This window comes from Doryrhamphus excisus, linkage group LG21 (genome assembly GCF_037039965.1).
Source record: "Doryrhamphus excisus strain RoL-2023G ecotype Guam linkage group LG21, RoL_Dexc_Guam_v1.1, whole genome shotgun sequence".
NCBI classification, from domain to species: Eukaryota; Metazoa; Chordata; class Actinopteri; order Syngnathiformes; family Syngnathidae; genus Doryrhamphus; species Doryrhamphus excisus.
This window is the reverse complement of record NC_136377.1, coordinates 14,910,950-14,925,587: the sequence shown is the minus strand read 5'-3', so window position 1 is coordinate 14,925,587 and position 14,638 is coordinate 14,910,950. Positions and strand designations below refer to the sequence as shown.

The 14,638-nt window shown below is 47.2% G+C and overlaps 3 protein-coding genes and 3 non-coding genes across 7 annotated transcripts; 3 read left to right on the top strand and 3 right to left on the bottom strand.

Moving 5' to 3' along the window:
• Window positions 1–891: 891 nt before the first annotated feature.
• Window positions 892–2,539, bottom strand: LOC131138285 (odorant receptor 131-2-like). The gene has a single exon (XM_058087094.2). The coding sequence runs from the start codon at window positions 2,526–2,528 to the stop codon at window positions 1,560–1,562; it is 969 nt and encodes a 322-aa protein (XP_057943077.2). The 5' UTR covers window positions 2,529–2,539; the 3' UTR covers window positions 892–1,559.
• Window positions 2,540–5,948: 3,409 nt separating this feature from the next.
• Window positions 5,949–10,284, top strand: LOC131138426 (trafficking protein particle complex subunit 14-like). Of its 2 annotated transcripts, none has more exons than XM_058087330.2 (13): window positions 5,949–6,178; window positions 6,854–7,182; window positions 7,264–7,359; window positions 7,557–7,686; window positions 7,760–7,846; window positions 7,929–8,049; window positions 8,123–8,270; window positions 8,397–8,479; window positions 8,556–8,707; window positions 8,869–9,005; window positions 9,070–9,148; window positions 9,234–9,348; window positions 9,428–10,284. In XM_058087330.2, exons 1-13 carry the CDS (start codon window positions 5,986–5,988, stop codon window positions 9,594–9,596), a joined length of 1,839 nt encoding a protein of 612 aa, XP_057943313.2. In that variant the 5' UTR covers window positions 5,949–5,985; the 3' UTR covers window positions 9,597–10,284. The 2 variants fall into 2 exon arrangements, with proteins under 2 accessions (XP_057943313.2, XP_057943312.2); XM_058087329.2 differs by having other exon boundaries at window positions 6,851–7,182.
• Window positions 10,285–10,617: 333 nt separating this feature from the next.
• Window positions 10,618–10,690, top strand: trnav-uac (transfer RNA valine (anticodon UAC)). The gene has a single exon. It is a non-coding gene; the product is annotated as a tRNA-Val (tRNA).
• A 147-nt stretch (window positions 10,691–10,837) lies between these two features.
• Window positions 10,838–10,910, top strand: trnav-uac (transfer RNA valine (anticodon UAC)). The gene has a single exon. It is a non-coding gene; the product is annotated as a tRNA-Val (tRNA).
• A 95-nt stretch (window positions 10,911–11,005) lies between these two features.
• On the bottom strand, window positions 11,006–11,077 carry trnaa-cgc (transfer RNA alanine (anticodon CGC)). The gene has a single exon. It is a non-coding gene; the product is annotated as a tRNA-Ala (tRNA).
• A 458-nt stretch (window positions 11,078–11,535) lies between these two features.
• On the bottom strand, window positions 11,536–14,393 carry LOC131138283 (complement component C1q receptor-like). Its single transcript, XM_058087089.2, has 2 exons — window positions 13,991–14,393; window positions 11,536–13,234 (listed from the first exon to the last, which is right to left on the bottom strand). Exons 1-2 carry the CDS (start codon window positions 14,391–14,393, stop codon window positions 11,628–11,630), a joined length of 2,010 nt encoding a protein of 669 aa, XP_057943072.2. The 3' UTR covers window positions 11,536–11,627.
• Between the last annotated feature and the right edge of the window lie 245 nt (window positions 14,394–14,638).

The window sequence follows — 14,638 nt, the reverse complement described above, 5'->3', positions numbered from 1 at the left end:
GTTTAGTTGAACTTTATTCTACTATTTAACAGTATTTTTTAAATTAAATGTCTCCTACATATCCATCAAAGTCCTCAAGGAGCTGGTTGGGGACTTTGGTCGGCACCCCCAAGCATCCACATCACCAGTGAACATCCAGGGAAGGGACACTGAGATGGTGACATATAAGTATCTGGGTATTCATCTAAACCATAAGCTGGACTGGACTACAAACACTACTGCACCGTACAAAAAAGGTCAGAACCGACTGTATCTGCTCAGGAGGCTGAGGTCTTTAGGAGTCCTGAAGACCTTTTATGACCTCTGCCATCTATGGTGTGGCCTGTGGGAGAAGCATCATAGCAACTGACAGGAAGAGGCTGCTTAGGAAGCCGATTAAGAAGGCCAGCTCTGTCCCGGAGTCGGAACAGGTAGAGGAGGTGGGCGAGCAGAGGATGACAGTCAAACTGTCCTCCACGAGGAACAAAGTCTCCCACCCCCTACCAACACACATTCCCTGCAGTAAACAGATCTATTAGTGACAGGATGAGAAATCCAAAGTGTGTGATGGAGAAATTCCTGCAGAAATTCCTTCCTGCAGCTGAAACGAAATAAATAACTTCCCAGGTACTGGTATCCCTTCAAATGTGAAAGGTGAAATTGTGCAATTTTATCCATTGTGTTTAAATGTATATTTACATGAGTCACGTAATTTCATTAATCATTTTTTAAAATAAGCTCAGATAGGCTCCAGCATGCGACCCTCGTGAGGATAAGCGGTATAGAAAATGGATGGATGGATTTTTTGACATATTCGGGCCAACTACTTTGAATGAAAACATAATTTTATTATCATGCAAAAAAGCAAGCTCTTAATAGAATATGGGTGACATTTTTTCCCCCCAAGTCAAAACAACAGGTACAGACTTCACGATATTACGTTATTACAATAACCTTTACATGAGAATAATATTTGCATGCCATCAATAAATGAATGCAGTTCGTGTGACAAGTGACACAATTGCCAAGAATGTTGCCTACGAAGTGAAAGTAAGTTGCTGGTGCTGTTGACACGGTCTATCCTATCATGTGAGGCACTTACTCAAAAGAGCATAAAAATATCTTGAGTGTATCTGACTTTCTTCTAACTAGAGCTTCTACTGTAAAAAAAAAATGCTGGCTTTTCCCATGTGGAAGAACGGCGGTGACATGCACCTTGCAGCTCACACACACTGGACCCTTCAGGATGCACTGGTACTGTAAGTGCCTCCTGTGTGACATTTCTACGTATTCTATTGTCCGATTAGCAAGAATAACGATGTCACACTTACATGAAGGACATGACATGGTTTATATAAAGTCAGCGTATAATAAATGAGTATGCAAAATTGTATTATTGAGGACGTGCTGGGAAAAAAAAGGACAAACACAACTGAAAGGCCCCATTTTCATACGGAAAATACATTTCAAACACAGTTAAATGGACAGATATCAATATTTGATATTATCTTGTCATTATCCCCCCCATCATGACTGGTGAAGCTCCCCTGACTGCACGTCATTGGTCCAGAAAGGTTGCCTCAGGACACAAGCATGGCTTTGACAGGAGCGGCTGCCACTTTGAGCGGACAGCAGAGATAGTAGAGATAGTATGCGAGCACGGCCCTGATCGTCTGATCTCTCAGCCCGTAGATGAGAGAACCCATACATCTGGGTGTTAAAAAAAAAACCACAAACATGAAGGACTGTATTCGTATAAAGGTAACCCAGGAAGTAACCCTATACAAAAACATGAGGACAGTCGTGTTGATGCCTGACAAGAAGGTGAGGCCCAGCTGTACAAGGTGCAGCAGCAGCGTCTTCTGAGCTTTATGGGTCGACTCCTTGTCCGTGGACGACGACCTGGCGGCCACCATCACTCCGATGTAGCTAAAAACAATGGTCAAGCTCGCCAAGGTGGACAGAAAACTTGTGGAGGCTGTTCTGTAAAGATCAGACACCGGCAGCAGCAACATGCTGGTGCTGCCACACTGTTCATGCATTTGCAGAGTTTCCAGCTCATCAAAAGGGAAGTTTAACAGCAAAAGCACTCGAGTGAGAACATTAAGTAAAGAAAAGATCCAAACGGCGAGCACGACAGTCCCCGTGTTCCTGGCGGTGATGATGGAGGCGTGTCTGAGAGGGTGGCACACAGCCACATATCTCTCCAGCGCCATCACCACCAGCACCAGAGGAGAGATATCATTGGTCAGGTTGGCCAGCATGATCAGTACGCCGCACTGAGGGTATGTGATGATGATCCGACACAAGTGCATGAGATACAACAACTGGGTGATCGCCATCTGCATCGTGTCTGCCAGGAGGAGGTGAAACAGCAGGATGTAGCGAGACGTCTCCCGAAACACAGGTTTACTTCTCAAGGTGAACATCATCATCCCATTGATGAAGAGAAATACCAAAAAGGTGAGGGAGGCAATGCTACACGACAACGCTCGCTCCACCAAGCCCAAAAGCGTCGCGTTGGACTGGGACAAAGCTTGTCTTAACATGGAAGACACACAAAGACAACATGGAACCCTAAATGTCCAGGAGCAGCAGCACACTTCCCGCTGTCTTAAACTCCTCAGCCCTGAGCGATGTCATGTGACTTTCAACAGGTCACCTTACGATCCCGCCCCCAACATACCTCCCCCATCATCAGGCTGGAGGGCTTCAAGTACAACAGAAATGCACCATTACACAAAAACAAGTATATTCATATACTATATCGTCTTCAGTGTTTATTGGCACCTCACCTTCAGATATTATTATCCTCCTGCATATCAGGATTTAGTTTTTCTTATGTTGAAGTGGACTGGACCTAATTGGGCAGTCTAGTGTAGCCGTGGTGTATCATTTTTGGAACATAAATGGCGTCAAAATGTTAGTCAGATCATCACATTTAAATATTAGTCAATGTTCACACAACTGAACATAGAATTAAGTTTTCAAAGGATTTTTTTGTCATTGAGGGAGAAAAAAAAAATCTAAAACTACATGGCCCTGTGTGAAAACGTGATTGCCCCCTAAAGCTAATAACTGGTTGGACCACCTTTAGCAGCAATAATATCTTGCAATGAGTCTCTTACAGCGCTGTGGAGGAATTTTGGCCCACTCGTCTTGTAGAATTGTTCATTCAGCCACATTGGAGGCTTTTCCAGCATGAAGCACATTTGAAGGTCATGCCACAGCATCTCAATAGGATTCAGGTCAGGACTTTGACTAGGCCACTCCAAAGTCTTCATTTGGTTTTTCTTCAGCCATCCAGAGGTGGACTTGCTGGTGTGTTTTGGATCATTGTCCTGCTGCAGAACCCAAGTTGGTTTCAGCTTCAGGTCACCAACAGATGGCCGGACATTCTCCTTCAGGATTTTTTGGCGGATGGCAGAATTCATGGTTCCATTTATCGCAGCAAGTCTTCCAGGCCCTGAAACAGCAAAATAGCCCCAGACCATCACACTATCACCACCATATTTTACTGTTGGTATGATGTTCTTTTTCTGAAATGCGGCATTACTTTTATGCCAACTTTGTCTCATCAGACCAAAGAGTATTTTCCCAAAGGTCTTGGGGATCATCAAGATGTTTTGAGAGCCTAATGTTCTTTTTGGTCAGCAGTGGTTTTGGTCTTGGAACTCCATCATGCAGGCCGTTTTTTCCCAGTGTTTTTCTTGTGATTGAAAAACACCAAAACCACTGACCTTAACTGAGGCAATGGGGCCTGCAGTTGTTTGGATCGTCGTTGCTGTGCTCCTGGGGTCATTTTGGTTGGCTGGCCATTTGTTGATAATAGCTCTCACTGTGGTTTGCTGGAGTCCCAAAGCTTTAGAAATGACTTTATAACCTTTTCTAGACTGGTAGATCTCAATTGATCTTAAATTAAATGATTTTTTAAGGGGGAGGGTCACATTTTTACACAGGGCCATGTCAATTTTGATTTTTTTTTATGATCTGAAATATTTAAGCGTGACAAACCAAAAAATAAGAAATCACCACTGTATGTGCAGTTCATCTCAGGCTCTTACTCTAATTGGACCAATTAGATCTGGCTAGTTAGCTCCTCAATGGCCATCTTTAATCATTGTGAATGAATAAACAAGAACACAAATGTTTTTTGTTTTGTCTTGTTCAACTTGTCATAGTTTGTCCCCAGAGACACATACGTGAGTAAATACCCACAGGCCTCATTAATCAAGCCGATATTTGGTGAAAACATTTTGAATAATTAATGTGGCTAAATGAGCCTTTAGGGGACAAAGCGACATCGTTGTCACATTAACACGAGGAAAAACAAGAAGGGAGACGATACAAACACTGATGTCATCAAGACAAAGTTCATTACTGAGATAACACCGAAATACTTTATTCACATCTAAGATACTCGCTTTCTTCTTCACGTTGCTTCCATGTCAACGGGACACAAACATAAAACAATATCAATGTAAAATAGTTATACATATATTATGTTGCAAACAGATGGAATAAAGGGGAAACAGTGTTCTTCAAAGTGTCTTCTTTGTGTCTGTTGTGTATGAAAGACAATCTGATGTCGATTTTAGCTTGCATCACCATTATTTTGGCAAGTTTATTAATACAACAAAACTCATCTCACATCCACCACCGATGACACATTTGCAAAATACTCCAATAGGACTCCAATAGGATGACAATCCTCAGTGCATTTATACACATTATGCTAGTTCCATCAACAACAGCAGCATAGATACAGCGACAGCACTTACCATGTCCGCTCTCCTTGGGATGGCTGTGTCTTCCAGCACAAGACGTGTGCTCCAGTCCTCAGGTAAAAAATGCAGACAGCAAACGAGCATCTTGATGAGTTTTTGTAGCAAAATCGAGAGCTAGCTATCCACTCGTCCATCTGTGAGGTGAGATAAATAGATAATAGATAATAGTTTTTGACGCTAACTGCTACAATAACAATATCGCTGTAGCTTGGTTAATATACAAGTCCGTTATGTAAATGGACCACTTTACTTTAGCGTCAAAATAGGCATTTCCCATGACGTCTGTTGTTAGCTCGCTCATATTAGCTCGTTTTATCACAATAGAATGCACAGACACTCAGCTGTGAATCGATCCAGTGGCTCAAGGAAGCCAACAGGGCTACATCATCTGTAAAAATCAGAGACCACCAAACTGCAACCTTGCGCCGAGAAATACTGTCCTTACAAGCAATGAACAGAATGGGTGACAAAGGGCAGCCCTGGCGGAGTCCAACCCAACACTGATGAAGGTTGGAATCAGTGCTGGGTTGGCATTGGTATTTTTATCATTAGCATGCTAATAATTGAGTAATAATTCAGTATGTTCTGTTACGGCATCGCAATCAGACGTGGAAATGTAGTTTGAATTAAACCAAACAACATAAATTCATTCTAAATAATTGGAAAAGTAAAATGCATCGAGTGGCTAATTAGCATTTTTAGTATTCTGACAAATACATCACTTTGGGCTTTCCACAACAATTATAAAGCTAAAAGCGTATTTTCCCAGTTTGTTTGATATTAATGAATTGAAGAGAAACAAAATACACTCTATTCAAGCATTAAAATTGACAAATAGCTTTAATATTAGCTTAAATGACAATAAGCTTTTTGGAACTGAGTTAGCTTACCTGACACTGCCATTTTGGGTCAGCCATCCTGGGATAGTCATGTGACTGTCACATGACAGCCCTCCAAAATGCTTCCTATACAACGTGTCAAGCATAAATGATGTGTCAATGTGTTCAAGCACAACGCTGTGTAGGGACGATTTTAGGACAATTTAAGTGTTTTGCCTTCGTAAAACATCTTCGTGTTTCCGCATCACTCCCACCTCACTCAGGCGCACACTTCAGCACGTCAGCCTTTTATTTTGAAAGCGGAAGTCGTGAAGCGCGCATTGTTCTCGCTTTGGTCCTGAGCTTCAGTCCCTCCTCCGCCTCATCTTCCGCCCGTCGCCATGGTGCAGATGATGGAGTCTCAGTGCGAGTATTTCATGTATTTTCCGGCAGTTCCCATCACGGACCTGTCCGACCCGGCCCGGTACCGAACACTTCCCCGTCGGAGCCACCTCTATCTGGGGGAGACGGTCCGCTTCCTCCTGGTGCTGCGATGCAGGGACGCAAGGGCGACGCCGACCGAGCAGGGCCACGGTAAGGATGGAGGGGGTGGGGTTGGTTTTTGGGGGGAGCGCCGTTTGCCGACTGTCAACAGACAACATATCTCAATGTGGTCCCTTCATTTGGTGCACAAGCTAATAACAAAGATAATAATGATCAGTTTGAGGCGTTTGTAATATTGGGGTTAGCTTATTGAGCTACTTCATTATAATTATTATGTGTACTTATTATCATATAAACTAAATCAACGCCTCAACTTTGATCATGGATTTATGTCATCACCATTAAAATTGATCAATGATTAAATGTTATGAAGTACAAGTGGTCCTCGGTTTACAAAGGAGTTGCGTTGCTACGATGTGTTAAAAGTGGAAAATGAAGTGTAAGTTATACCAAAATTATTGCTAAATTGTCACGGTTCGGCCTGTCTGTGTTGCGACTGTGTATTCTTCCGATTACTTCTTGAGCGACTCGTATTTATGGAAATTACATTTTTATGTAACTTATGGGAGTGGATCGTTCATAATATAACATTAAATAACGTAACATGCAATATTGTCACAAAACGTCATAAACTGCGTCATAGACCTCCTGTAATGTAGAAAGAGCCAATCAGCAGCATTAAACTACACCAGGTACACCTGGTTAAATCATTAGACCAACCTGGACTCGAGTGGACCGGATGATGGGACAACCCTCTTCCAGCAGGAGACACTCCGTCAGCAGGTTTCGGGACCGAGTCGTCCAGCAGTCGGGCCTGGAGAGAGCTGGCTGGATCGTTGTGTGCCGTGGCCAGCGTGAGTCCAGGTGAGAGCAGCCGCCATCGGGCCAACCAGCACTACCACGACTACGCCAGCAGTGGGGACGAGGGTGCGGATGAGGGTGAGGAGGACTACATTGCGGCGGCTGAGGCGGCCATCGCGGCGCTGGGGAGCAGGATGGACTCGCGTTGTCGGCCCTTCCGAGACTGCAAGCCTTTGCTGATACACAACTCATGCGGCTCTGCGGCGAGGGACTTCCGCAGGGTGCCACTTCAGGTAGGCCCGAAACCACCTGGATGCTCGGCTTTGTGTAAAGTGACTTTGACTCAACATCTCTGCATTTGTCGTCCATGCCAGTCTCCTCTGGACGACCCAGTAGTTCTGGCAGATGAAGTCATCTTCCCGCTCACGGTCTCCTTAGACAAACTCCCCGTCAGCACCGTCAAAGTCAAGGTACTACATGAAATACTACATCACTGCTAGTTTTATGGTCCTCTTGAATGCAGCTTATGGGGCACATTCGTGTAAACTGGATCTAGTTCTAGTTCTGATTCATCGAATACATGACCTGCAGCTTTTCAGTGTCACCAAACACTTGTGGTCTAGTCAAGTGTGTGTGTGTGTGTGTGTGTGTGTGTGTTTGCTGTCAGGTGATGGTCACGGTGTGGAAGAAGGAGGCGGAGCAAGTGGAGGTGCAGGAGTTAGGCTACCTGAGTGTCCTGCAGCAACGGGACCCATCACACACCTTCAGACACGACCTGAACACTTTCAAGGCTCAAGGTTTGACACACACACACAAACACACACACACACACACACACACAGGCCTAACTACCTCAACTCTGGTCCTCAGTGAGCACAACCCTCACTGTCCTGCCGCCACCCGCCATCCGCTGCAAGCTGATGAGTGTCTCAGGGCGCCATCTGGCTGTCCTCAAAGGTAGCTAGCATGCTAACATGTCAGCTGATACGAGGCCACAGTCAACAAAGGAAGTGTGTCTCTTCATCTCGTCCTCTTTCAGTGCTCAACAATTCATCACAGGAGGAGGTGAGTGTGCGGGATGTTCGTATTCTACCGGACCTCAACGCCTCGTACCTACCAATGATGCCCGACGGCTCTGTGCTACTGGTAGACAATGTGTGGTACGTATAGGACATGTGACCGACACGTGATATCTCGTCATCACATGAATGAGACCATGCACCGCCTGTTCAGCCACCATTCTGGTGAGGTGGGCATGGCGTCTTTCTGCAAGGTCGACAGTGTGGCTTGCTGCCTTCCTAGCATGCTCGGTGCCTTGGAGGAGCATGACTTCCTGTTCCAGCTGCACTTGAACGACATGCCTCAGGATGAGTCCAATGAGGTGCGTTGGCACCCACGTTGACTTTGTGTTATCAGGTGAACAACTCCATCGCAGTCCTGTGGCATGATGTGTCACCTGATGGTGACGCTAGAAGGCAACCTTGATGTAGAGTGTGCTTCTTTTCAGGGGATGGAGGTTCCTCTCGTAGCTGTGCTGCAGTGGTCGACTCCCAAGATGCCATTCACCAACTGTATCTACACTCACTACAGGTGGGAGCTCAGTAGCCCGCTTCTCCCATCCTGTGACACGTTACACCACTCTCAACCTGGACCTCCCCACCCCCAGGTTGCCTAGTGTCCGTCTGGACCGCCCAAGGTTTGTGATGACGGCTAGTTGTCCGAGCACCGTCAAGGTCAAGGAGCACTTTAAAGTCAAATACGTACTGCTCAACAACCTGCAGGACTTCCTGTCGGTGCGACTTGTGTGGACTCCAGAAGGTCAGTTTGGGCTTGCCCACCACCATGCCTCTGATGATCACATACTTGTGTGATACAAATTTCCCCACTGAGGGACGAATAAAGGCATATCTTAATCTTAAGGCATATCTTAATCTTACCAATGGGGTGACCATTCTCAAAGCAAGTCATTATCATTTTAGGTCGTGGTCAGAGCGAGGACGCCACGCTGGCAGCGGTTGTCTGCCACACTCCCTTCAGTAACCTGGGCCACTGTCGCAAAGGAAGCACCCTGTCCTTCAGTGTGGCCTTCCAGATCCTCAGACCAGGACTGTATGAGGTACCGGATAGCACCTTTAGGGAGAGTAGTGGTCCTGTGCTCACAAGGTCTTCTATCTCCTCAGCTGAGTCAGCACATGAAGCTCAAACTCCAGTTCACCGCATCTGTTGCTAACCCGCCGCCTGACGCCAGGCCGCTCTCACGTAAGAACCAAACGTGGTGATGCTTCGAGATGAAGTTGTGGTTCAGTTCAAACATGGCCTCACGCCTTCTCCCACCGCCAATCAGGTAAAAACAGTCCATCCAGTCCGGCAGTCCGAGACCTGCTGGACCGTCACCAGGCCAGTTTGGGTCGATCCCAGTCCTTCTCCCACCAGCAGCCGTCTCGCTCCCACATCATGAGGTGTGCCCAAGACCCTCCATGATCTTTTTGCCCGTCCATATTTCATTGTTTCTCACTTGTGTGTGCACGCACTCCACAGGACGGGCAGCGCCATGGAGCGGCGTGCCATCACACCTCCTGTGGGCTCTCCTGTGGGTCGGCCACTGTACTTGCCACCGCAGGACAAAAGCCTACTATCATTGGACAAGATTGCCAAGAGGGAGTGTAAAGTTTTGGTGGTGGATCCTAGCCACGAGGGCGACGTCTAAGAGGACATCTTGTCAGTGTTATGGGTCTGCATCAGTATTAATGTCAGCATTAATAAACAACAATGCAATGGACATCCAAGTCATTCAAATGTTTTGGCCCTTTGGAAAAACGTGAAAGGTGTGCCATCAGGAATGCCATCAACCACGAAGTCATAGTCGATTGGAACATTAAACATAAAACTATAATTGTAAAACTTTTAAAATGTGTTGTGTGTTACATTTTTTGAGAGCCAACCGCTGATGACATCGTAGACAGGCAACGCAGTTGATTTACGGTTCTGGCTTCCATTTTGTTCACAAGCTAAGGATGCTAAGAAGGACGCTGTGTGATAAAAATACATTAGGAACACAGTTGGACTAATGCAGAGCATTAAGTCAGACGTGCCATTACTGACTTCATACAGTGTTAAGGCGACTTTTGGGCTAATGTCTCAATGTTTTGTGTCATTACTGCCGCCTAGTGACCCGAACACTACATAACCACTTTTCCTTCTATATATTTTGACTAATAGATAATAGTCTACTATGAAACAGCGATCATTTATAGTGTCTAAAAAATATGGAAGGAGCAGTAATGTTGAACAGTAACAGTGATATTGAACAGTAATATCGCAAAAAAGCTGTAACAACGCGACAGGAACCATATTGTACTCTAACTGTAAAATGTAGGCAAGACATTTTGCACTTAAATCGGAATTGTTTTTTATGATCTTTTTGTGATTCGCCATGAAATAATGTGTAAATATAAAATACCTTATTAGCACAATAGAAGTTTTTGTCTAACAGCCTTCTTATAAATTATACAACTTGTTTCGTTTTTAGCCCAAAAATATAGTCAAACAGCGCCCCTCTTTCTTTCTGCCATTCTCAGGGAGACCGAGGGGGAGCAAAAGGAGCGTTCTCTGCTCGGTGTCGATTCTTATTGATCCAAATATTGGGATCGATATTATGGACGTTACTCACCGGCCTGAGCGTACCAAGTTTTTGTTAATATTTACAATATGGCTACTTGTCTCTTGGAGGTTCCATAGTGTAGCGGTTATCACGTCTGCTTTACACGCAGAAGATCCTGGGTTCGAGCCCCAGTGGAACCACAAGGTTTTTGCTTGGATTACCAATGACTGGTAATGTCAATTTAATGAATCTAGCGGAACAACCAACTAACAAAGTACGCAAATAACGCGGTGACTATATTGTATCTTTGATATAAATTGGAATTTAAAGGGTCGGTTCAAGTAGGCGGTTCCATAGCGTAGCGGTTATCACGTCTGCTTTACACGCAGAAGGTCCTGGGTTCGAGCCCCAGTGGAACCAGATAAATTTTTACGCCAAATGTATAGGTCGCCATTTTTGCCACGTGTTTTCCTCATGTAAATTTAAATAAATGTGGTCCATAGCTCACCAAAAGTTGGAGATGCCGGGGATTGAACCCGGGACCTCATACATGCGAAGCATGCGCTCTACCACTGAGCTACATCCCCACTTGGTTTTCGGTTCTCAACCGACGTACATAACGTTTACCGCGTGGTTGTAGTACCTAGCTCTGTTTAATGTGTTTATATTCATATACTGATATATAAGATATTTTTTGTTGATGTTGAAACTACGCAGCAAAGGCAGGTAATATTGAAAAATTCACGGCTCTAAAACCGTGAACACTCGACTTTCTCTCGACACAAAAACTCTCAAAATCTTGAAACACTAGAAACTATACACAATACTACCGCACAATAAATTTGATAAAACAATGTATATAACACAATGGAAAGTTGACATTGCTACATATTCAAGTATTGTTGCATTTATCAATTACTAAATAAAAACCTTTGAAAAACACACATTTGGGTCCATTTAGTATGTTTATGCGAATGAAGGCAAGCTTTTGACCAGTCAGTGTTTATTGACTTTTTTCTTTTATTGAAAGTGGAATGGAGATGATTTATTTACAGAAGTTGTGTGACAGACAGGAGTACGCTGAGTGGTGGACAAGCTAGCAAGTCACGCGATGTGGGGACTCTTTTCCTTTCAGCGTCATGCTCGTGCTTTGGGCCGGATGTGGTCGGGGGGCGACGTGGGGAGGATCCAGCGGCAGCAGTCCGACAGGCGGAGGCTCTTGTCCACGGCGCAGCTGGTGCAGTAGACAATGCCCAGTGCTAGCATGACCACCAAGAAGACACAAAGCGGTACCAACAGCGCCACCAGCAGCCAGCTCTTGTCGTGCTTACGCTTGCCTTCGCTTGCCCCGGCTCCTTCAGCTCCGGTGGGCGCTTGTCTGTCGCCTTCTTGACCTCCGGTCTCGGGGTGAACTTGGTTGCTGTTGCTCTCCTCTCGTGTGGGTGACGGCTCGGTCTGGTATCTCCTTGGCACATCCCATTGGTTCAGGTGGTTGTTGGACTCTTTGGGGGCATCCGTCAGCCATTCCACGTCAAAGTTGCTGTCAAATTTGGGCTTAGTGGTGCGCAGGCCATCGTTGTCCAAGTCTAGCATGTGGGTGGAGTCTGTGGGGTCAGGGGTCAGAGTGGAGTATTCTTCGTCATCAGATGTCGGCAGGCAAGTAAGTCCGTCTGCCTGCAGCTCATAACCATCATCACAGAAGCACTGGTACCCGCCGACGTAGTTGAGACATTGCTGCTGGCAGGGCGACGCCCCCACGCATTCGTCCACGTCCTCACACATTCTGCTGCCAGACATCTGGTAACCATGGTGACATGTACACTTGAAGGAACCTTCCGTGTTCTCACAGGTGCCCTCACAGTGGCCCTCGTGTTCGCACTCGTCCACGTCCACGCACTCACCCTCCTCATCTGGCTGGTACCCGGCGTAACATGCGCAGTGGAAGGTGCCGGGTGCATTGACGCACGCCTGCGTGCACGGTCCCTGCCGGCATTCGTCCACGTCGGAACACCTGCGCCCATCCGGACCTATTTGGTACCCTGGAGGACACGTGCAGCGGACCCCCCGAGATGTCTCCACGCAGTCGTGTTCGCAGCCCATGGCCATGCATGCCACCTTGAGGCGGGGTGGCTCGCTGGGCCCAGCAGAGTCCAAGGACAACTCAGGACGGTCTGTCGGGTCCAAGGGATCCGTCTCACAGCTGTAGCCGTCCTCTGCTAGCGTGTAGCCTTCGGAACAGTAGCAGTAATAGTCCGAGTCTGTGTTCTGGCAGTGCTGCTCGCACCCGTGGTCCCCACTGCACCAGTCCTGGGTGGGTGGTGCTATGTCGGCACCGCAGAGCGGCGCGTCCCGGGACCAGCCCACCGACCCGTCATCTCTTTCCATGCAAAGTACTGTCTGCTCGGCGGGGGCATCAGGGTCGGTCAGACTAGGCGGACATGGCACAGCGGCCACAGAACCGTAGGGAACGTGTGTGAGCACGCGGCTGATAAGGTGGAATGGTGTGGAGTAGACAGCCGGGCCTTGACCTTCATCCTCCAGGGGCTGGCACATTCCTCTGTAGGCGTACTGACACACAAAGCCATCCAGTGCCAGGCCGCATGAGCCGTCCAACCACTTGAAGTTGTCCACACTCTCACGCGCGCTCTCCGAGGTGTGCACGGTCATGGCTACACAACGAGGGGCTGCGCATGTCCCGGGTGTGTCCTCGCGGAGCCAGTTGGTGAAGTGGCCCTCCTGGTCGCCTGTGGTGGGGTTCGGGGAGACAGAAAAACAAAGTTAAAGATCAAGGCCAATCTGCTGACTTCAACAAGACACCAGCTTTGTCCACACGGAAACGTTTTCGGCGAATCACGGCTTCTCTGTGCTAGGATGATGACGACTCAAACCTTGTCTCTCCACAGCTTTGTGCTAGAACGACGTGATTGATGTGGACATTTCGACTTTTTTACTCATGTTGCCAAGTCCATTGTTTGTCTATCGGTCTATCGGTGTGTTATGAAATTTCTACCACAGATAGGGTCAGCATGTGCTCCATGTCTACTATTATGGTAGGATGATACAGCGCCATACTACATCATTTTGAGTTGTTTTAGTGTTTCTGGACAGATATCGTTTTGAAAAACGAAGGAAAAAAACGTTTTGCTGCGGACAAAGCCAAACGACGTTTAAGATGTAAAACTGGTGCACTGGTCTCAGTGTGCCATTTCTTGCTTAAACCACTAGAGGTCAGCAGAAGACAGCATGCAACTTTTTAGTCATGACTGACCTAGCTTTGAGGTTAACGTGATAACCATTCTGTGTGCCACGCCCCCACATGGTCGTCCACGTACTTTACTACCGCTGCCGGCTTTTCAAAGTGTACATTGTTCATAGAACAGTATTGCATAGTGTAGCATTGCAGCACAGCCAATAACAGCTTATAACTTATCATAGCATTCCCCATCAGGGTGAGACAGCCAATCAAATGCGAGTGAGCATCCATGTGAGCAAAGTGTGACCTGTGACCCAGACGAATCCTCGGAGCGGTCGAGTGGTGGAACACTGGCGTGGCGCCCTGTGCAGCCCGATCCAGAGACGAAGGCGCACTCTGCTCCCTTGAGGCTCCAGGCCCGCCAGCAGGCGGTGCACGGCGTCGGCGGCCTCTTGGTCATGTGCCGTTGCCAGTGTGCCGCCACGCTCTCGACAGCTGCGCCCCGCCTCCCTGAAGGTCCTTCTCTGCAGGAAGACGGCGTAGCATCCACGCCCATGGCACAGCGCGTCTTTCTCCTCCAGCCGAGCGCCTGTTACCGACCCCTCGCTCTCCTGTCCTGCTGACCTCTGACCCCAACCTCGGGTTGCCAGACAGAGCAGCAACCACAGGGCACATCGACTCCTCAAACTAGGGCAACCTCCTGTCCGCATTCTGAAAACTCACGACACGTCAGTTGATGAACAGGAGACGCTGTAAAAGTAGTCCAGAAGTGGTCCAGGCAGGTCCAATCACCAGTTCAGCAGTTCAGCTTCTGTGGAGCCAAAAATTAAAGTTCATAGACAAGGAGAAGGTTTCATCCTGGCAGCGGCGTCTCCACTCTGCTGAGCTCGCAAAGAGACTGGAGGAGACGTTTGGGGGGTGTGGGGGGTAGGGGGACTTGAGGAGGAGGGGGGCT

Excerpts from the sequence above, each read along its gene's own strand:
- LOC131138285 (XM_058087094.2), bottom strand. The coding sequence starts at position 2,528 with ATGTTAAGACAAGCTTTGTCCCAGTCCAACGCGACGCTTTTGGGCTTG.
- LOC131138426 (XM_058087329.2), top strand. The coding sequence starts at position 5,986 with ATGGTGCAGATGATGGAGTCTCAGTGCGAGTATTTCATGTATTTTCCG. Across the intron at positions 6,179-6,850 it reads GCCGACCGAGCAGGGCCACG|CAGGAGACACTCCGTCAGCA; the intron begins GTAAGGATGGAG and ends ACCCTCTTCCAG. Across the intron at positions 7,183-7,263 it reads TCCGCAGGGTGCCACTTCAG|TCTCCTCTGGACGACCCAGT; the intron begins GTAGGCCCGAAA and ends CGTCCATGCCAG.
- LOC131138283 (XM_058087089.2), bottom strand. The coding sequence starts at position 14,393 with ATGCGGACAGGAGGTTGCCCTAGTTTGAGGAGTCGATGTGCCCTGTGG. Across the intron at positions 13,235-13,990 it reads AGGATTCGTCTGGGTCACAG|GCGACCAGGAGGGCCACTTC; the intron begins GTCACACTTTGC and ends ACCCCACCACAG.